Source organism: Zootoca vivipara, chromosome Z1 (genome assembly GCF_965207765.1).
Source record: "Zootoca vivipara chromosome Z1, rZooViv2.hap1.1, whole genome shotgun sequence".
Classification (NCBI taxonomy): Eukaryota; Metazoa; Chordata; class Lepidosauria; order Squamata; family Lacertidae; genus Zootoca; species Zootoca vivipara.
The window spans coordinates 15,205,201-15,227,511 of NC_142583.1; the positions used below are offsets into that span (position 1 = coordinate 15,205,201).

A 22,311-nucleotide genomic window follows, 5' to 3' on the forward strand; every position below is an offset into this window, starting at 1 on the left:
CAATTCCAAGTTTGGCCTGGAAATGGACAGAGAGCTAATGCAGCTGACAAAGCACAGGCATAACATGGTCAAACCATCCAGTTAATAATCTTGCAATCTTATTCTGAACAATCTTCAGTTTTTGAACCATTTTTAAAGGCAGGCCCATGTTTAAATATATTACAATAGTCTAAATAGGATATTACCAGAGCAGGGGTTCCCAACAAAGCCGCTATTGTGACAAGGACCCCCATTAATTCCTAATCCTAAAATTAAAAAGTGAGAGCCAAATTAAGAGTATTTTTAGAAGAGTCCAGGGAGGAGGGAGGGGAATGGAGAAGACAGGGTACCTGCGCAGTAGCGCACAAACAAAGCCGACGCGCGCAAAGCATCTTGGGGAGGTGAGCATTAGTAGAATGCGCGTGCTGCCTCTTTGCAAAACAGTAGTGTTTGTAAAGCGCCACCTAACGGCATACAGCAGAACTACTGCCTCATCTAATTCTAGTTTTGCGCTAGACTCTGCTCATGCAGGAAGCGGCCAAAACAAAAAATCTGTTATCATACGAAATATATTTAATATATTTTTTATTCTAATAGCATCTTGCGGACCCCTCTGGCATAGCTCGCGGACCCCTGGAGGTCCGCGGACCACCTGTTGGGAACCACTGTACCAGAGCATGGGTAAATGATGGCCAAGCCACTGCCATCCAGGTAAAGTCACAGTTGGTGCTTTCAGCCAAGGTGATAAAAGGCCCTTTCAGCCACAGAAATCACCTGGGCCTCTAATGACAGTAGTGAGTCAATAAAGGTAAAGGTACCCCTGACCGTTAGGTCCAGTTTTGAACGACTTTGGGGTTGCGGCGCTCATCTCGCTTTACTGGCTGAGGGAGCCGGTGTTTGTCCAAGACAGCTTCTGGGTCATGTGGTCAGCATGACCAAGGCACTTCTGGTGAACCAGAGCAGTGCATGGAAACGCCGTTTACCTTCTGCCGGAGCGGTACCTATTTATCTACTTGCACTTTGACATGCTTTCGAACTGCTAGGTGGGCAGGAGCTGGGACCAAACAATAGGAGCTCACCCCGTGCGGGTGATAATTTAATTTAACTTAGGGGTCAATAAGTACCCCTAATTGAAAGCCAAATTATTTTGGGGAGTGTGACCTCACCTAGGACAGGCTGCCCGGCATTCAGCCAGGTGGATGACCCACCAACCAATTCCATCTTGTCTGGAATTGCATCTCAGCTTGTTTGTCTTCATCCAGTCCACTACCATGCCAAGGCATTGGTTCAATCCGTGTCAGGGCACACAATACCTTTCAAGTTCCATCAACATGCATTCAAAATAATGATGATGAAATCTGCAGTTCCTAAAGTGTGGTCTTCAAACCTACCTTAGATTTTGGGGGAGTAACCTTCTCCTTTCTAGGTGCCTCCTCTGGTAAAACTGACTTTACTTTTGGAGTCCTACTTTCATTTTTTATCGTTTCTTCTTTTGGAGTTCCATTTTCTACTTTAATACTTTCTGCTTTTTGCTTCAGCACAGCCAACTTGGAACTTGGCTTTGAGGGCAACGCCTTATTCCCCAAATCCTTCTTCTCTTTACTAACAGAAGACTCAGGGTGCTGACTCAATGTTTTTGTACTTTCTGAGCAAACCTGGTCCTTTGCAGAATAAGGTCTTGTGTCCACAGTTGAACTAGCAGGTTTTGCTGGAGAGAGAAGAACATGTTGAAGATTAAAAATTAGTGCTACCACCTCAGCCTTGAAAGTTAAATTACTATTTTGCTGGATAAAAATTACCTTTAGGAGCCTGTTTATGTTTTTCTGCTTCAACTGGACTAGTTTTGACTGTTGAAGTTATCTGTTTCTCTTCCGGATCTTTTCGAGGCTAAAGAGAGATGTGTTCATAACTATTATGATTAAGCTATTAAAAATAGGAAATAGGAATCTATTTTTGTAAACAATCAGTCTGAATCATTTTAAGATGTCCAATTTTTTATTGAGTTTTAAATAAGCTAAATACAAACTGCAAAGTATTTTATACAGTCTATATTTAAAACTCAGTAAAACAAATAGGACATTAACTGATTTACACTTAAGATGTTTAGGGAAGTTTATAATGTTTGATGTTTTATCATGTTTTTAATATTTTGTTGGGAGCCGCCCAGAGTGGCTGGGGCAACCCAGTCAGATGGGTGGAAAACAAATGTTGTAGTAGTAGTAGTAGTTGTTGTTGTTAAAGGGGTGGATTATTTTAAAGTGTGGTGACACTGTCCTTTAAAATTCAGGCTTATTGGCAGAAAGTGACAAGAGTTTCATAGCCACTATTGAGTGCACCCATCTCAATCAAAACAAGATTCTGCTCATGCAACACAAGGTCATCAGATGAACTTCTGTATTGCCACATTCATCTCTATTGCATGAATCATTTGAAGCTATGGCCTACGACATGCAGCAGAATTTGGTTTCGACCGGAGGTTTGTCTGATGAAACACGTCAGAGATAACAAAGCTTTCCACTGTCATACCCACATCATATACAAGCTGACTATGATCTACTGTCAGATTTCCACTCGCACCCACCCTCTGTGAAGTAGTTGCACAGAGCAACCAATTCGTAAGATGTTACCTTTTTCTTCTTTGGTGTTTCATCCAGCATGGCCAGAGTTCTGGCAAATTCTTCATCTTCATGCAGCTGCCTCTCCAACTGAAAGAAGTGTGTAATGCATCACAATTGGTATTGATAGGTAAACGGACACTGCTAAAAATCAGAGGATTACTATGCTACCTAAACTAGGGATGTTACTGAATTTTGTAATTCATTGCCTTGGAATATAAATCTTCCTTGCCATTGACAATTCTTCCTCAACTCAATTTTATTGCAATTCAAGGCAGAGAAGAACTATGTTCCTATTGCCACCAACAATGGTGCCAGATTGCTGCTATGGTAGTAAGCCAAGCACCAGCAATGCTGGGAAATGTAAATAAAAATCACCAAGTGCTAGGAAAACTACAATTGCAACCCCTGGCTTGTTGTGTATGTAGCATGAAATGGGAAGGTATACCTGCAGATCAGTGATGGGACGGAGTTTGATGGAGTTTGCCCACTTTCACCCTAAATGTGTCACATGGTGACTTTACTGTGGAGGCTATGAGAGCAGGGTATAAGCCGGAATGGAGACTCCTTTTCAGTATGAGGAACATGCTGAATAGGCATACCAGTGGTGGGCATGGCTAGAGGCTAAAAGCTGGTGTAGCAACAGACTGGGCTCTTGCCTTTGTACAACAGGATACAGTCAAGCCATGCACAATTCAGAGATTTCTAGGCACGTATCTATCCATCCATGCAATTAAGAAGCACCATCACAATTAAGGACACATTCAAGCCAAGCAGAAGCACACAAGGAAGGGATTAAGCAGGGCCAGTGAGGGGTATGCCCTGGAGAGAGTCTCTCAAGGGCTGGGCAGAGGGCTGAAGGCCACATTTTGTCCCTTGGTCTGAAGTTCCCCACCCCTTGTATAACACAACACTCCCTCAACCCATTTCAAAAAGCTATTTTCTGAAATGGCTTTCCTTTCTAGAACAAATATGCACTCAGGTTTCGGTCAAACACAATAAGGACAAAAACAAGTGAATTTCTCCTTCATTCCGCCCTTAATGCAATAAATACAGCATTTGCTGCATCCTGCTATTATCAAATATCGTTTCTTAAGAGGAAAGCTAATTTGTTCTTGCCAAGAGATTTATTGATAAGAGCTGTTCTGCACACATTACACAAATCCAATCTTTTGGCAACAATGAGATCAAAACTTGCCTCAACGCATGATTCAGACAGATAACTTTATAAGCAGAAGAGTGCCACAGGGTTTACTTTTATGCAATTGCGAGCCACAGAAGGATATTTGGACCAATGAATAACATTAATCTTTCTTGTTTTCTGTATGAAATTGAATGCAGACAGGCCCAGCAGCAAAAGCAGAAATCCGGCAAAGAAGTGAAAAGTTCCCATCTATATGCATTGGATCATTATTAATTTCTTTTAAAAATCTTAATCTACACTAAAACTAAACCACCGTTCCAAATTATCAATTTCTTTAACATGCTATTTAAACATGGAATACATAGTTGAGTATTTTAAATGCATAGAGAATGTTCATTTCCAGTGAACAGGATGGCTTTTTATCTTCAGTGAAATCCTGATAATCTACAGCTTCTATATTTCACCATGAAATGTTCAAGCTTCAGCACCAGCAAACAATCATTTCCTTTTTCTAGCACTGTACTCTGACTGGTAGCAGCTATTGGTGTGGCTGGTCCAGCAGACAGGAAAAGTCCCCTTTCTTCTTATAGTTGTGGGGAGCGATACAGGATGGAACACCGAAAAAAACCTTGTAACTGCGCCAATGCAACCAAAGCAGAAAGCTATGATCAGCCTGTCTCCAAGTCCAAACAAGTACATTTTCCAGAGTTTCACATTTTACATATTTTTTCAAAGATTGTATTTTCAGTAGATTTCCACTTAGCATAGGATACTTTACATCATGGTCGAGACTGCTCTTATCAGTTTCAGAACACCTCTGGAGGCCTTAAATCTGTATGGAAGACCAGACCACCCAGATCTCACTCGAGTGCAACTACACCACTTGTGGTTTTCCATAGCCACATGGCAGGGCTGGCTAGTCCACAGGTTTCAGCTGTCCTCCCACAGCCGACAACAGGGAAACACAAAGTAAGAGTAAAACTCCCTTTCAGCTTAGCAAATACTTATGAAGCTAACCAGTCAGGGCTACCCATGAGAGCCAACCACTTTTTTTAAAAAAAAAAATAAAAGCCTCCCCTTATCAAGGGAATAATTTCCTTTGAAGATAGCATGACTGTGCAAGGACTTTCTCTAGTCTGGGAAGCACAACCTTTGTCCTATACAGGTCTTTACAGTCTTAGATGGTTACAGAAATAAATAAAGAGCACAGGAGCCTTTCTTTTTCTATCATATATTAACCCTAGAACTAAATACTCATTCATGTGGGTGGCAATATCTATGGTGGGACAAGGCAATTTCTTATTTGTTGTGACTACTCCGTGTTCACAATAATGCATTATGAGAAAAAGATTCTTTGCAGACTTCTTTTGCTTTAAGGAAGCCAAACAAGACCTCTAGGACTGCTGTGATAGAGGTTCTTTTGATGATGGGTCTAATTTTTGAACGTCTTATTCCATGCTCTTTGGGAATGACAAATATTTGTTGTATGATTTTGCATTTCCTCTTTAAAATTTTAAAACAAAATTATTTTGGAAGTGGTAGCACAAAAGGAAACTTCCCTGACAAAAGTGGAGCTCCTTTTCATGCCAGAAGTTGAGGCATTCGGAAGTCAAGGTACCACTGTACAACTGTCATCAGCTCCAGGAAGATCAATGATCAGAGATTGTGGAAGTTGTACTCCAAAACATCTAGAAGGTGTAATGTTGGTTTTCTCTTTTCTAGAGCTAACTTTGGGGGTGGGAGGGGCTAAGTAATGTTGGTGTTGTGGCTTTCCCTAAAACATCATAACACCGTAGATTGGCAAAGCTGTTAAATAATCATGCAGAAGAAACACATGTAGATGTTCATAGTTTCATCACAGCTACCTTTATCGGGGAGGAGACAGAAGCCATGAAATAAGCTTGTGCCCATAGTAGTACAATTATATGTACTTTCTAAGTGAGGGAGGAAGGGGAAGAGTTCAGGAATGAGTGCTGAAGTCATTCTTTGAACACTAGGATCTAGGAAGAATCAAATTAAATCGAGAAAGGGGAAGAAGGAAGAGGAAAGATTCAACTTACAAAAATGCTATCGAAAAGGGAAGGTTCAGTAGGAATGGTTGTCCTGCAACAAAATAGGCAAGAGGAGCCTTTCATATTTGTTATCAAGGAAAACTATGTTTTTAAAAGCCAGAGAAGTGCACATGCTTATTTGTCTGTTGTTACCTCTGTATTCTCTTCAAGCTGTAGCTGCCTGGCAACAGCCTCATCATCTAGTGTGGGATCCCTGCTTTGTGACAGCTGCACCGCAAAGAGAGAAGAATCACAGGGGAGCTCACAGTGAACCCATTACTTAGACAAGCATCATGGAATAATGACCGAGAAGAAAAATCATAAAGCCTCAACCTAAATGCCTGTGCTTAAAACAAGAAGCAAGCAGAACAGGAATTGTACAGGGAGGAAATCTAATTCTAGGCGATAAAGACGTTTTCAAAGCAACATTTCAGAGAACCTAATGCTAAGAATATTGATTACATATTTTAGTGTGCCGGCATATTGATTCTGGACATTCGTCACATTTTATTGCACAACAATGCCACATTCCACAGGCAGACACCAAAAAGCTAGGCACAGACAAGGAAGTGAGAATTAAGGGCTTTGCTTTCCTCTTCTTCCTGACTGGCACAGACTCAAAGTGTATGGTACTTGAACACTGGAAAGTCAGCACTCCCCACACAACAAATGGACTAATATTTTGCATTCCTTGCCCCAATATGAATTGGCCTTGTATCAACATGAGTGTAAAGAGGACAGATATGAAAGCATCTGGTCAGCTTGTCTTGAGATTTATGGTCAATGGTTGTCAGTAGCAGACGCTGGTAAGTCACACCATATATTTTAAGCATTCTTATATCACTTTTAACAGTCATGAAGGATACTGGGAACTGTAGTTTGTTAAGGGTGCTGGGAGGCCAGAATCCTAAGTAAACTACAGCTCACAGGTTTCTCCATAGTGGTTATGGTGCCATAAAAGCACTTTAAATGCATGTAGCTGTGACCATCGTTTCCTATTCCATTTCATGCATCTTAAATGACATAACCCACCTTCCTCATCTCTTATTTGTATCAGAATATCTCTTCTTTTAAAACGGTTACTCTCTTTATATAGGGAGCAGTCTCCCTCATTTTCCTTAATTTGATATTACATGGCAAACTGCCATTTCCAAAATCCACTTAAGGTGCTCTTCTCACACCCTAATAAAAGGAAGTCTAGATGAAATGGACCTCACACCAATAGCTTATTCATGAAGTTCATGAACTCTCCTGCTCATAAGCACACATCAGCTAGAAGAGTCACCCTCTTGCATTACTCACTTCTTTTCGTTTGCTTGACACCAGTTTCTTCTCTGATCGCTGAATGCTACCAGTTCCAAAGTAATCGATTACAGAGGTTGGTGTCAGTTTTACTGGAGATAGGGGTTTACTTTTCAGTTTTGGTTTGGGATCAGTCTTTGATGCTCCAGATGCCCCAAAACGAATAGCCGCAGATGTCCCATTTTCCTTGGGTTTGGGAGCGACCTTCTTATTAACAAAGTCCTCTTCTTCATCTGCATGCCAAGAAAGAAATATATTTAATTACTCCTCAGCACCAAAACACCAACCTGAAAGTAATGTTTCCTTACTAAGGAAATATATATATAAAAAAATCCAAAGGGCCCAGAGTCTCAACCTGTTATTAGGCCTCCCCCACACAGAAAGAAAAATATTTTCTTGGGTATGGCCTTGGAAGAGAGACCCAATGCAAAAAAGATGGAGATTATCTCCATCTATTTGCACAGGTGCTGCTTTTAGAGGCTGCACCCTGAAAAACTGCTGCACCAAGTGCATAACTACACTCTGCACAATAACCTGTGGTCCAAAGGGTCTTTGGTAGTGGGTGGCTGTTGGGTCTCTAGCAGGGTTTATACCATATGCAGCCTTTCAAAACGGGTAAAAGGGGAAATCTTTTCTAACATGCATTTAAATCTGGGTGCTTTCAATGTTCACATCTCCCCTGCAAAGACCTTGATCAAGCCCACAAAGCTCAGTCCCAGGCCTGACCCCAACAACCTTTGGTGACATTTCAAGAACCAAGCTAATGTCCACATTCAGCAGCTGTGTCTTTGGCAGCAATCATTTCTGTGCTGAAAATGAAGCACAGCCCGACCTGAACGTGGAGATCCTTCCTGTGACACTTAACCTCTTTGCTTGGTCATCACCCTGTTCTCAATGCTATGTGAGCAGGCCTTTTCCTCCAGAGATGCAAGAATTGCAATTATACAGCCCTCTTATCTGAAGAGAAATGTTAAAACCTTGAGCTGCAATAAAAACATAAAACTGAATCTATTTAAATATTAGTCCCATTTTATTACTTCTCTAGAGAAATTAAAACAAACACGGACATGTCTTCATATCACAGCAACAGCCATCCTAGCTACTGTGTCTTGCTGCCCATACAATATGATCATAAGAATAGCATGTGGAACTCCTAATAACGTATATTAAAACCATTGAACCAGCTTCCAGGGCAGAAGAGAGAGCCAGTGAATTCTTCTGATGGTTGCATTGTTTCTTAAGGGCACATTTTAGTTTTCAGACAAGCTTAAAAAGGACACTTCACTGAAAGATCTGAAGCTGGTATTTGAGTAGGCGAGGCAGAAATGGCCTCCTCCAGTCCCAGCTCTGTCATCCCTGTTTTTCCCCTACCTCTTGCTAATATATTACATGTGAAACCCTTACTTCTGCTTCACTGTGGCTGCTATTTTGTAATTAGAAAGACTACTACAGCGGGTGGCTTGCCGATCAAAAGGTCGGCGGTTCGAATCCCCGTGACAGGGTGAGCTCCCGTTGCTTGGTCCCAGCTCCTGCCCACCTAGCAGTTTGAAAGCACGTCAAAGTGCAAGTAGATAAATAGGTACCGCTCCAAGTGGGAAGGTAAACAGCGTTTCTGTGTGTTGCTCTGGTTTCGCCAGAAGGGGCTGTCATGCTGGCCACATGACCCGGAAAAACTGCCTGTGGACAAATGTCAGTTCCCTCGGCCAGTAAAGCGAGATGAGCGCCGCAACCCCAGAGTCGTCCGCGACTGGACCTAACGGTCAGGGGTCCCTTTACCCTTTAGCTTTACTACAAATCAGGCATGGATGACATTCCCAGACTTTTGCTTCCTCTGATGGTGAAAAGCTTTGGTATACAGTATAAGAATCAGTAAGATTTTATTCTGGTCTCTGTGAACTTTGTTTTCAGTGTTTCAGAATTTCCAGTTTCCAATAAACACCAGGGTCCTTCCTCAAAAATCTTCCATGATCAGTAATGAAAGTCTGATCTGGCAAATAGCAAGCAGTTTTGTTGAAAAGCAAAGCTACCCACCAACTCCGGAGACACAAAACCAAACTGACTAAGGAAATGCCAGAGCTCAAAGGGGAAGGGGGGAAGAGGTGGAACGGATCTTTTGCTTTAAATCACAGTCAATTAATTTCCCAAGACACTCCAATGACAGAGGTTTGGTGGGATTACAAACTGTTTTCATGTGGAGCAATGCCTTTCTCTAGGGAAGGAAATAGAGATCTGCATTTTATTCCCAAAAATCCATGGTAGTAGCAGAAGCCCACATCCACCAATGACTATAAGGGTAAGGTTCTAAAGGTTCTTGCTGGTGGGTGACATTGGTCCCATCTCAGTGTTCCCTGGGTATCCATGTTCCTTTTTCTAACACCACCCTATGATCCTATTATAGCTATCCCCAAACTGTAAAGCCTGCCTTTACAAAAGAAACATAGCTGCTATGTCATCCCCTCAGAAGGGATAACAATGCCTGCAAATTGCAGCCAAATCTGGCAGTAAACAAAAAACAGTGTTATTGACTTTTCATTTGCTTTTTAGCAAAAAACAAAACAAAAAAACCTTCAGAGGTGCAGCGCATAAAAAGCCCTGTGCATATCTGCCCAGAGTTTGGATGGTTAATCCTGGAGCTTGCAAATTTTATCCCTGCAAATTTTAGTCACTTCTGTGGAAAGGAAAATAATTCTTGCCAGAACTAGTTTCTCTATTATAGTGAATGGGGACCAAGGAACTTTGCTTTCAATCCTGAATGCTGAGCTGAGTTAGAAAAACACAGAGCAGCCAAAACAGATCAGGTTTCTTTCCAAAGCTATTTATTCAATGTGGTGAAAACTGGCAAAGCAGGTCCCTCCCAACCTATGCAATTTTGACAGATGGAAAGGGCCACCCACCTCTCAGTCACATGGCATCAGCATGATGTCAGATGACTGACAGTTGGTGGCCCCACCCACCTATTACACTTGGCCTGCAGGGATGGGTACAGATAAGATATTTGTACTGTATAGAAAAAAATGGGTACATAAAGCATAGGAAAGTTTTGATACAGGTCTACTTTCTCAAACAAATCTGTCAAAACACTCTATTCATTAATGAACAGTCAAAAAAGCACTGAAAGAAAAACCACAGCCCTTGCAAATTAAAAGCCACTTATGAAACTGAGCAAGGTTCAGTGCAGCAATAAGAGGTCACCTTCTACAAACAACATTCAAGGTCCCATACTTAGCTAAACAGTGGCGCATGCAAGTTAGTGAACACTCTCAAACATTTGGATGTCTCCCAATATACTGGGCCAATTTATCAAAGCACGTCAAAGTGCAAGTAGATAAATAGGTACCGCTACAGCAGGAAGGTAAATGGCGTTTCCGTGTGCTGCTCTGGTTCGCCAGAAGCGGCATTGTCATGTTGGCCACATGACCTAGAAGCTGTACGCCGGCTCCCTTGGCTAATAACGCGAGATGAGCACCGCAACCCCAGAGTCGATCACGACTGGACCTAATGGTCAGGGGTCCCTTTACCTTTTTAGTTAGACACAGAAATATTTATAAAACCACTCTGCATATTCCCATCACTTGTGAGACACTGTGTTCTCCAAGAGACATTGTGTTCTGTCTTAGACAATCAATAACCTAAAAGGAAAAAAACGCTGGTTTAACCAAACACAGTAATGATGAAAAGTGTTTCATGAGGATTTAAATGATAAACCTAATGACCTGTACGGCACTTCCTACATTAAAAAGATACTGCAATTTTTCACGTGATCATCACACACTTTAGAATTTTATCTCCAGGAAGCCAAGTTCAAGAGAAACTGAAATGGCACAGGCTAAGAAGACATTAATCTCATGTTTGCCTAACAATTTTCAGAAAGTACTTTAGCTATAATTTGGAAACTGACAAGCAACCTCATTCAACACAATAAACCGTTTCAGATGCAAATAGCTCAAGGACCACCATTTATCTGCTTTTAGGACTGAATCCAAGCAGACAAATTAAGAATGTCCTGACCTTGCCTATTGGATCAGATAAAAAAATCCACCTGTTTTCCACAACTAGTATTCAGAGGCACGCTTCCTCTGAACTTAGAGGTGTCATACAGAAACCATTTATAAATCTACTCTTCATAAATCCTCCAGAGCTTGAGCTGTTCAGTTGCAAAAGAGAGAGAGAGAGAGAGAGAGAGAGAGAGAGAGAGAGAGAGAGAGAGAGAGAGAGAGAGAGAGAGAGAGAGAGAGATTTCAAGTCAGGGTTGTGCGAAAAAAAATTATTTCTGCTGTAAACAGTGCCAAAAGGTACACCCAAAAGGATTATTGTGGGAAAATAAAAATAACTTTAAAATTGAGTAGTATATCACTGCTTTCAAAAGCAGTTATTGGGCCAGAATGAATGAGATTGACAACAGTTAAAACAGTTTCCCATTTCTAAAATATTGTATATATATCCAACACAGCAGCAGGAAAGGAATCAACAGTCTAAAAGACACAGCACATCAGGTCAAATCCAAGCAATTTCTTTTTCTGCAAGGTGAGGGACAGAACATCATAGCAAGCAAAATATGGCCAGTTTCTCAGCAGTTTCTCAGCAGATACAGCCCAGGTTCAACACATTCCTTTTCTCCTTCCAGGAAAAAAAGCTACAAAATCATGCTTTGCACAATGGATGGCAGCAGAAATCATTTTACTGCTGCCATTGCATGGTATTTTAAATGCAATGCTGCAATCAGTCTGTTTTAACACCAGCTATTCTCAACTGATAAAGGGGATACTGGTGCTATCTTACCCAACGTTTCCAACAGTGATGACAACAAAACACAGGTGCTTCCCCCCTCCCCAAAACAACCTCTCTACCCCACTAAAACACACAGGCAAGAAAGACGTAGTCCAGGGCTTGCATCCGAGGGAGCCAAAAGCAAACCAGGCCCCTTCGTCCCACTGACCTCGAGGTGCGTCTTCAGCCTCCGAGGCGCGAAGGTATGGTGGGAAGTGTCAGGAGTACTGCCGTGCATGCGTCGGAACAGTGGCAAAGGTGGTGGAGGAGGAAGGAGTAGCCTGAAAGCAGCCCTTTCGGGCTGATCATCCCTCCTCCACCGCCTCTGCCGCTCACAAGAGCAGGCATAGGAGCCGTGGTTCGGAGAGGCGCAGTGCATCTCTGAACTGCGTGTCCTGTGCGTGTCCTTGCTGGTGGCGACGGCGACGGGCCCTTTCTCGCCGCTCGTCCCTCCGCCGCGGTTCAGAGAGACGCAGTGCAGCACCTCTCCCAACCGCGGCTGCCCTTGCGAGAGGGGGGCAGTTGCAGCGGAAAAGGGCTCCTTTCTTGCTGCTCATCCTCCGCCACCACCCACCTCACTCGAGTATAAGCCATGGGGGGCTTTTCAGCACAAAAAATGTGCTGAAAAAGTTGGCTTATACTTGAGTATATACGGTAATAAAAACACGAACAAGAACAAACCAATAATCCACCCTTATCCCCAATATAATAGGTCTGGAAGACCTAAACCATGCTTCAGATCTGCTCAGTCATGGAGTCTGTAGTGCTGTAAAGTGGCTAATATAGGAATCAATTATACACTGCAATATCTTCTTTCATATATTTCAAGACTGAGACACGCCTATTGACAGTTTCAGAGTAGTAAGGTCAATTGTCTGTAAAAACACTGCTCAGAGCCAGGGGACAGATCAACCATACACAGCTGATCAGTATGTGTTTCAAATTAAGTTGTTAACTCTAATTACAATCACTAGTTAAGAATAACCTTGATCTACAACCAAGACACTCCACAATTAACCTTGACCAAATGTTTTCTGGCACGTCACATGCAGAAATCTTTTAACTACACCACTAAAGTTACCTAATGCAGAACACCTCTTGTTGCCTTACTTCTGGGCACATCGCCAAGGGCGTTCTATAGATATATAGATATAGATATAAACACATACAAGTCTACAGAGAACATACATCATGAAAATTTCAAAACCCTTTAGTCCAAAGCTCAATGAGAAGGGAAATTAATTTTCAGCTTTCAGTCATCAAAAATAGTCAGTTTTTCATCAACCTTATTATTCCCATCCTTGGTGCAGAATTATCCACCTATCGTTTAGCTTGTCTGACATTACACCCCACAATGTTTAACACTCATTCCAAAAAAAGGTATTCTGCTAAAAATATAGAAAACTGCATGTTGTTACAAAACCATGCAGTTCTTTGTTTGAATACTAGAGCCATAAACAACCATTCAACCTGGTTTACTGTAGAAAGTATAAAATGTTTTCATACTTTAAAAAATTAACCCTCTTTTAGACCACAAATGACCTAGACCCTATCCACCCTATGCATTTAAAGCAGGCTTATACTTTACGCAATCATGGCCTTCCCCAGAGAATCCTGGGAACTGTAGTTTGTTAAGAGTGCTGAGAGTTATTAGGACACCCCATTCTCCTTATAGAGCTACAATTCCCATAGTTCCCAGGCAAGAGTGATTGACGGTTAAACCATCTGGGAATTGTAGCTCTCTGAGGGGAATAGGGGTCTACCAACAACTCTATTAACGAACTACAGTATCAAAAAAAATAAAAATGGGGGAGGGGCATGACTGCCACTGCTTTATAAATGTAAAGTTTGAGAATTCTGGCATGTTTTGGCCACAGCCAATAATTTGAAAGAGAAAAATCTGTAAGTAAACAAACTGGGTATAGGTTTCTTGTGCAAGTTAAAGTACAATAAGATCATAGTGTACTGTAGAGGCAAATTTATTTTTGCATTGCTTCCATGAATTTTTAAAATCCTTTTTTACACAAGCATTTTTAGTACAGCACAAACCCCACATACGAGCTGCATTCAGGCTGAATTCATTACCTGTCTCTGAAACATAAACAACAGGGTCCTTCTTTAGAATCTTATCAGGTCTTGAAGACTGTTTTCTATCTGGCGGCTTCTTTGATTTCTTCACCACCTGGACTTCCTCTTCAGAATCTGCAATTTAGCACAGTAGTATCATTTAATTCTGCCATATCCATCTACAGAGAAAACATCCAAAGAAGAGAACAGCAATTCTGAATTCACTTGAGATTCTGACTAAAGCTCCCTTCTGATCCAGAGACAAGGAACCTCTGATCTGCAGGCCTAAATATAGTCCCACCATAGTATATCCAGCATAGTCCCAACTTGCCCCACGAGCTCATTTCCCCAAATCACCTATGTGACGTTAGGTGCATGCCAGGACAAGAATCCAAAAGAACAACTAGGAGCTTCAAGTGGGCTCCTAATGGTTCCTTTGCAAGCAGATCCCACCAACCAGCCAAAATTGGCCCACAGGGATGGGAGAAATAAGATAAAGCAGGCCAGGTTTTGCATTTACACTGAAGAAAACTTGTATGATTTCTTCACCTACAGAACTCAATCAATATTCTTCAGCAAAAAGTAAAAAAGAAATATCTAAGAAGCCTTTCACCTTTTTATAGTGTCTTTAGGAACAATTCTACTCAGTCAGTTGATGGAGGTCCACAAAAGAACTGCACAAACTATTTGGAGTGAATTTGTTTATTGTTTAAAAAAATTAAATCTGAGTGCATGTAAGAAGTTGGTAACAGGGCTGAGAAAGACCTCTGCCCAAGGGAGGCATGGTCAGTTAAACTTGGAAATACTGGGCTGAACGGGACAACAGTCAAATATAATGCTCAGGTGCTCATATAAAAGAGGCAGATACACAAGCCTAAGATTTCAATCCTAACCATGTCTATTCAGAAGTAAATCCTACTGAATTCAGTGCTTATTCCTAGGTAAATGGGGTTAGGATTACAGCCCAAAACATTAACTCCATGCCTTGGAATAGCAATAGTCACCATGTGACTTAAGGGTCATAATAGATACCATCACTGTAGACACACATTTTGCCTAATTTATGACGGAAAATTATTTCATTTGGGAGACACGTAGCTAAGATTTTGTAACCCTCTCTCAAAAGAGGGTTAAGGAAAGTTATCTCAAAGATGGAAAAAGCATAGAAACAGAAGTCATAAATGTTACCTGAATCATAGATTATCCTCTTTTTCTTGTTCACCTGTTTGTGCCCAGAATCCTCTCCATGAGATGAATTCTTCACCTAGTTGAAATGGTTCATTAGTTACTCATCCAAACAATTCTCTCAACATTAACTCTTGTTTACCAAGGACTACCTTAGGAGAGGCAGCCCAATAAAGGGACTGTCACATACAAAGACAATTTTTTAAAAAGAGATATGAGATGTAGTTCATATGTACAAGAATCCCAATGATAAGAATGAAATTCCATAAATGGGTATAAAAAAGCAACAGCTTTTCATATGGATTCCCCCTCAAATTAGATATTTCATTTCTGGCATTTCCACCCTTATTCCCAAAAGGAATTTATTAGGATTAAAATTTTTAACTGCCAAAACATGAACAATTATGCATAGTTCATTAGAATGGTCTGTAAACCTGTCAAGCTTAGACACTGTATACAAAACAGTCAGAGTGGCCTGTGTTTTGTGACTGAGCCATCATCTGCCTGATGTGACGAGACCTATTGTATTTTTAATATTTTGTTTTAGGCTAATAGAGTTCTGTCAAGAGAACAAGCTGGTCATCACAAACACTCTTTTCCAACAACACAAGAGACGACTCTACACATGGACATCACCAGATGCGCAGCATCGAAATCAGACTGATTATATTCTCTGCAGCCAAAGATGGAGAAGCTCTATACAGTCAGCAAAAAACAAGACCTGGAGCTGACTGTGACTCAGCTTCTTATAGCAAAATTCTAGCTTAAACTGAAGAAAGTAGGGAAAACCACTGGGCCAGTAAGACACAATCTAAATCAAATGCCTTATGAATACACAGTGAAAGTGAGGAACAGGTTTAAGGATTTAGATTTGGTGGACAGAGTGCCAGAAGAACTATGGATGGAGGCTCGTAACATTATACAGGAGGCAGCAACGAAAACCATTCCAATGAAAAGGAAATGCAAGAAAGCAAAGTGGCTATCTAATGAGGCCTCACAAATAGCGGGGGAGAGAAGGCAAGCAAAATGTGAGGGAGATAGTGAAAGATACAGGAAACTGAATGCAGATTTCCAAAAAATAGCAAGGAGAGACAAGAGGGCCTTCTTAAACGAGCAATGCAAAGAAATAGAGGAAAACAACAGAATGGGAAAAGCCAGAGATCTGTTTAAGAAAATTGGAGATATGAAAGGAACATTTCGTACAAAGATTACCATAATAAAGGACAAAAGTGGAAAGGACCTAACAGAAGCAGAAGACATCAAGAAGAGGTGGCAAGAATACACAGAGGAATTATACCAGAAAGATATGGAGGGCTCGTACACCCCAGGTAGTGTGGTTGCTGACCTTGAGCCAGACATCCTGGAGAGTGAAATCAAATGGGCCATAGAAAGCACTGCTAATAACAAGGCCAGTGGAAGTGATGATATTCCAGCTGAACTATTTAAAATTTTAAAAGATGATGCTGTTAAGGTGCTACACTCAATATGGCAGCAAGTTTGGAAAACTCAGCAGTGGCCAGAGGATTGGAGATCAGTCTACATCCCAAACCCAAAGAAGGGCAGTGCCAAAGAATGCTCCAACTACCGCACAACTGCGCTCATTTCAAACGCTAGCAAGGTTATGCTTAAAATTCTACAAGGCAGGCTTAAGCAGTATGTGGACAGAGAATTCCCAGAACTGCAAGCTGGATTTCGAAGGGGCAGAGGAACCAGAGACCAAATTGCAAACATGCGCAGGATTATGGAGAAAGCTAGAGAGTTTCAGAAAAACATCTACTTCTGCTTCATTGACTATGCAAAAGCCTTTGACTGTGTCGACCACAGCAAACTATGGCAAGTTCTTAAAGAAATGGAAGTGCCTGATCACCTCATCTGTCTCCTGAGAAATCTCTATGGGGGACAAGAAGCTACAGTTAGAACTGAATATGGAATAACTGATTGGTTCAAAATTGGGAAAGGAGTACGACAAGGCTGTATATTGTCTCCCTGGTTATTTAACTTATATGCAGAATTCATCATGCAAAAGGCTGGACTGGATGAATCCCAAGCCGGACCAGAAGAAATATCAACAACCTCAGATATGCTGACACAACCTTGATGGCAGAAAGTGAGGAGGAATTAAGGAACCTTTTAATGAGGGTGGAAGAGGAGAGCGCAAAATATGGTCTGAAGCTTAACATCAAAAAAACTAAGATCGTGGCCACTGGTCCTGTCACCTCCTGGCAAATAGAAGGGGAAGAAATGTAGGCAGTGAGAGACTTTACTTTCTTGGGTTCCACGATCACTGCAGATGGTGACAGCAGTCACGAAACTAAAAGACGCCTGCTTCTTGGGAGAAAACCAATGACAAACCTAGACAGCATCTTAAAAAGCAGAGACATCACCTTGCCTACAAAGGTCCGTATAGTTAAAGCTATGGTTTTCCCAGTAGTGATGTATGGAAGTGAGAGCTGGACCATAAAGAAGGCTGATCACTGAAGAATTGATGCTTTTGAATTATGGTGCTGGAGGAGACTCTTGAGAGTCCCATGGACTGCAAGAAGATCAAACCTATCCATTCTTAAGGAAATCAGCCCTGAGTGCTCACTGGAAGGACAGATCGTGAAGCTGAGGCTCCAATATTTTGACAACCTCATGAGAAGACTCCCTGGAAAAGACCCTGATGTTGGGAAAGATTGAGGGCACAAGGAGAAGGGGACGACAGAGGACAAGATGGTTGGACAGTGTTCTCGAAGCTACCAACATGAGTTTGACCAAAATGCGGGAGGCAGTGGAAGACAGGAGTGCCTGGCGTGCTCTGGCCCATGGGGTCACGAAGAGTCGGACACGACTGAATGACTAAACAACAACATCATCATCATCATCATTTTGATGGAAGCCGCCCAGAGTGGCTGGGGAAACCCAGCCAGACAGGTGGGGTATAAATAATAATAATAATTTTTTTAATGAATGGTGATTGTCAAAGCCACAGGTAAACTAAGAAATAGGAACACTAGCAAAGAAGGAAAGATAAAAGCATATGACAAAGCTGTAACAGGCATATATATCTGAACAGCATACACCCACCTTGATTTCCTTCAATTTTGACTTTTCGCCTGAAGTCCCCTCCTTATTTTGGGGTTTCTCATTCTTTCTGTCAGTGTCACACTCATGTTTATTTCTAGGAATTACAGCTCCAAAGAATTTCCGGATATCCTAATGAAAGCAAAACAGTTAAAAGGATAAGGTAGAACTTAAGCATCTGTCATCTTCCAAAATTTCAGGGTACAAGTCTGGATTGCCAACCAAGATTTTAAAAGAAGCCAGATAATGCAGTATTTAAAATAAGGTATTTTTAAAAAATGTATTTAAAAGTCTATCAAGATGTCACATGTGAAATCTGAGTAAGAATACCACTGAGTAAATGGAACATTGTTGGACTTTGCCCCATATTCAAATCGCTGAATGGCCCAGGAGCCAGAGGTAGCTTGAGCAGCATCTCGACTCACATGGCAGTTGTAAATACTGTATGACATTACAGAGGTTACAATGAACCTTCTTTTTTACAACAAACCTGTTAACTAAATGGAACATAGTCTTATAGAGACCTAGTTGTCCAAAACATTGTGACTCAAATTTATGTTCGTGAATTCAATCATTTTCTAAAGAACAGGGAACATGTGGCCCTCTAGATATTATTAACACCTAGCCCCAGTCAACAGTTAATGGTCAAACATTATGGGTGTTGTATTCCAGCAACACATGGAGGCCCAAAGATTTTCCAGTCCTGCCCGAAAGAGTGCCACTCATAATTGTAGTCACAAAAGTTGGAAAGCCTTTACCCGCAATGTTTTACAGTTACACACCAAGGGCACCCTGTATAATCTGGGACTTTGCACAGTTACTCAGAAGTTAATTCCCACTGGGTTCAATAGAACTTGCTCCTAAATGCATGTCTAATTGAAGAACTAATCTGAACCACTTTTACAAGCGCGGACTACAGGTTAGTGTCCTTGTCCTATCCCTCTCAACCCAGGGCAGTATCAGGTAATTGCTGCTGATCTGTGATTAGAAAATTGCTTCTTGAACAGCTGTTGGCAAGATGCTACATGAGTCATTTTACTCAGGCTGCACCTGGGAGATGCACACTCTTTTCAAGCTAACACCCAAAGAGGAACAACTGTTCATTCTAAACTTGAAGCTAAATGTATTCTAACTTTCAAAAGAAACTTGTAACTGTTTCTAGACCTTTCAGCCATAAAGAGGAGTATATTTTACCCAAATGGAACTGATTAGATCAGATCAGATACTTAGGAAGAAAAGCTATCTAAAAGCAAAATCTGTCTGTTGAACTTGATGGAAAGCAGCTGCTCTCACCAAAACCACCTTTATACTACAACCAGTTTGAAAAGTAGAGTAAACAGGAAGATAAAGGCACTGAAGCATTTCTCTACATATGTTGAAGGGCTGCAGTAGGCAAAATTCAACCCTCTCACACTGATGAGGAAGTTTTTCAACAGCAAAAATAAGCAGCTCTGAACTAAAGGCTCCTATTCCTAAATTTATCCCAACAAAAAAACCCCAATACCTTCTAAAAAGTTGTAACATGACTTAGGAACACAAAATCTATTTTGATAAAATTAATATAATTTAGTATTGCTTGGTAAGTAAAATTACATAGAAATAATTCCCTGTTTAGGGACGTTTTTAATGTTTGATCTTTTATTATGTTTTTCATATTCTGTTGGGAGCCACCCAGAGTGGGTGGGGAAACCCAGCCATATGGGTGGGGTATAAATAATAATAATAAATTATACCCCACCCATCTGGCTGGGTTTCCCCAGCCACTCTGGGTGGCTCCCAACAGAATATTAAAAACATGATAAAACATCAAACATTAAAAACTTCCCTAAACAGGGAATTATTTCTATGTAATATTATTGTTACTATTAAAAAATGGTTGCAAAGTATTTGCATATATGTGTGTAGACATATACACATCCTATTTAGCATTACCTGACATTTTCAGGAGGCAAAATTAAAAGCCTTTGCTTCTCCAAAAGCAGTTTCTGTGCTCCTTCCTCAAGCGTAGACTTACCGAATGTTGTCCCATTGCAAAAACAACAGCGTGTATGAATTCCTCTCACTCACACACCAAAAAATTTCTTGAGCCTCTCTCTCTGAAGAAATTTGCAATAATGAAGTCCCACCCCCAAAAAAGTCACCCCCTAATAGCAAAATAAGGTTTTGGGGGGGCATTGGGGTTGGAGTACAGGGCTTAGGCAAGCGTGGGAAAAGAGGCTATTTCGGAGGCACGCTCCTTCCCCAACCCCCAGGCCGTACCAATCCCTCGCATGCATCGGCTCATCAAGTTTCTCGTCCTCATGGAGCACAAGGAGGAGTCCCACCCCCCGACCTCCCACCCCCCGACCTCCCGCCTCGGCCCCCGAGAGGTTTCCTCTCAGAAGGGCCGGGCCCCGGCCACCCGCTCGCGCTCACCATGCCTACGCCCGGCGCCGACTGCCGAACCGCCTCCCGCGACGTCGGTTTATGCCGTTGGCGGCGGGTCAACCGACCCGCGCACCATTCTCCGCCGCCAGCTTCGCGCCAATGCGCGAACGCGGGGTCCGAGTACGCAGGCGCGCGCGGAGTGATGGCGTCACGGGCGGGGCGGGAGGAGGAGGGGGAGCGCGGGAGAGGGGAGAGGCGTTCGCCTGAATAGGTTCCCGCGCAAATGGGCCCGGCGGGTCCAAGCGAACCGAAGCTCCCTTGGATCCAGAGTTCGCACCCCCCAGGAGTAGCAGCAGTCTGGATTTAAGATTTAAGCGTGTACAGTACTTAGTTAGCTCTGAAATCAGCGCTTTTCAGCTGGATCTTGCCCCCCCCCCACGCGCGTCTATGTGCAGACATAGAATCATGTGTAAACATAGAATCCGACATAGAGTCGGAAGGGGCCCTATGTGTCATCTAGCCCAGCCCCCTGCAATGCAGGAAACTTAGCTAGGTCATTAAATAGCAGATCGCCCCCCCCACCTCTGCTGAAAATCCATCCAAGGATGGAGAGTCACTCCACCTCTCTGGGAGTTACACACACACAGAGGTAGCTTATAAAAATAAGGTACGCCTCTATGTTTATGCTCAATAAGTGTCTAACAGTTGTCATAGCATGCATATCTGGTTTTTCAGCTGTGAAGATACCCAGACACGGACAAGGCAGCCCGAAGGACAAAGTACTGTGGTTTCCTTTATTATCCAATCATTCCGTTTCCTGTGTTTGAAAATGATTCACTAGTTAGGACATCAAGAATCATCATTCAGCAGTTTGAATATTCAGATACTGTATTCCATTTTTGAATATTCAGACACAGATTATTGAAAACGAGCAGGTCCATAAAGGACTGAATTAAACTCTCACAGATCTTACGTTTTGCACTCCAGGCTTAACATAACACTCTCAATCGTTTAATGGATTAAAACGGACAGTTGAGTACAAAAAAATAAAAGAAAAAGTGATGTTTTTATTGTTGGTTACTTCATTGTATTTTATCGGTGTATCTTTGTACACTGCTCTGAGAACCTTGGCTGATGATCCGCTAATATATATTCTAAATAAGTATATAAATCATAAACCAAAGGTGACTTCCCGAGGAACTCCTTAATGACTTAGTAAGGTATGTTAGCATTTTTGTTTGGAAGTGAGTTGGATGCCTTACCACTTTTCAGGACAACCTAAAACCATCTCACTTTTTATCAGTGGATATACCGTAACTGAGTCTAGCCTTACCATCCAACTTCAAGTATAGTAGCTAACATAAGGGTTTAAAATTAGATCCCATCTGTGCTTAAAACAGTATCATGCCACTTTAAATAGTCAGGAGTTGTAGTTTGTTAAAGGAACTGAGACTTGTTAGGAGATCCCTATACACCTCACAAAGTGTATAGTGCAGTTCCCGGGGAAGAGGGACATATTTTAAAATCAATAAAGGCCTTCTAACTTTCAGAACCCTTAACAAACTACATTTCCCAGGATTCTCTGGCAAAAGCTTTAAATGTGTAGTGCAGATGGAGCCTTAACCTCACCAGCTGCATTGTATAAAGCACCAGGATGCACAGGTGCCTTAAATAATAGTCTGTCATACAAAGTTTAAAGGGGACACAAATCTTAAACAAAACAGGCCAGCAACAGAAAACATCGAACCCCAGATACAGCTAAGTTCAGTGC

General features: G+C 41.8%; 1 protein-coding gene across 1 annotated transcript in view; it reads right to left on the reverse strand.

Annotated features, from left to right (window-relative positions):
- RFC1 (replication factor C subunit 1) overlaps positions 1-20,711 on the reverse strand; it is a 41,092-nt gene extending 20,381 nt beyond the window's left edge. Inside the window, exons 1-9 of the mRNA XM_035111901.3 lie at positions 20,589-20,711; positions 18,177-18,305; positions 15,114-15,189; positions 13,944-14,060; positions 7,092-7,324; positions 5,943-6,017; positions 2,607-2,684; positions 1,779-1,866; positions 1,371-1,687 (exon numbers count right to left, since the gene is read on the reverse strand). Of these exons, the coding sequence (XP_034967792.3) occupies positions 1,371-1,687; positions 1,779-1,866; positions 2,607-2,684; positions 5,943-6,017; positions 7,092-7,324; positions 13,944-14,060; positions 15,114-15,189; positions 18,177-18,305; positions 20,589-20,591 (1,116 nt within the window). The 5' untranslated portion in view covers positions 20,592-20,711. The remainder of the gene's footprint in view (positions 1-1,370; positions 1,688-1,778; positions 1,867-2,606; positions 2,685-5,942; positions 6,018-7,091; positions 7,325-13,943; positions 14,061-15,113; positions 15,190-18,176; positions 18,306-20,588) is intronic.
- Between the last annotated feature and the right edge of the window lie 1,600 nt (positions 20,712-22,311).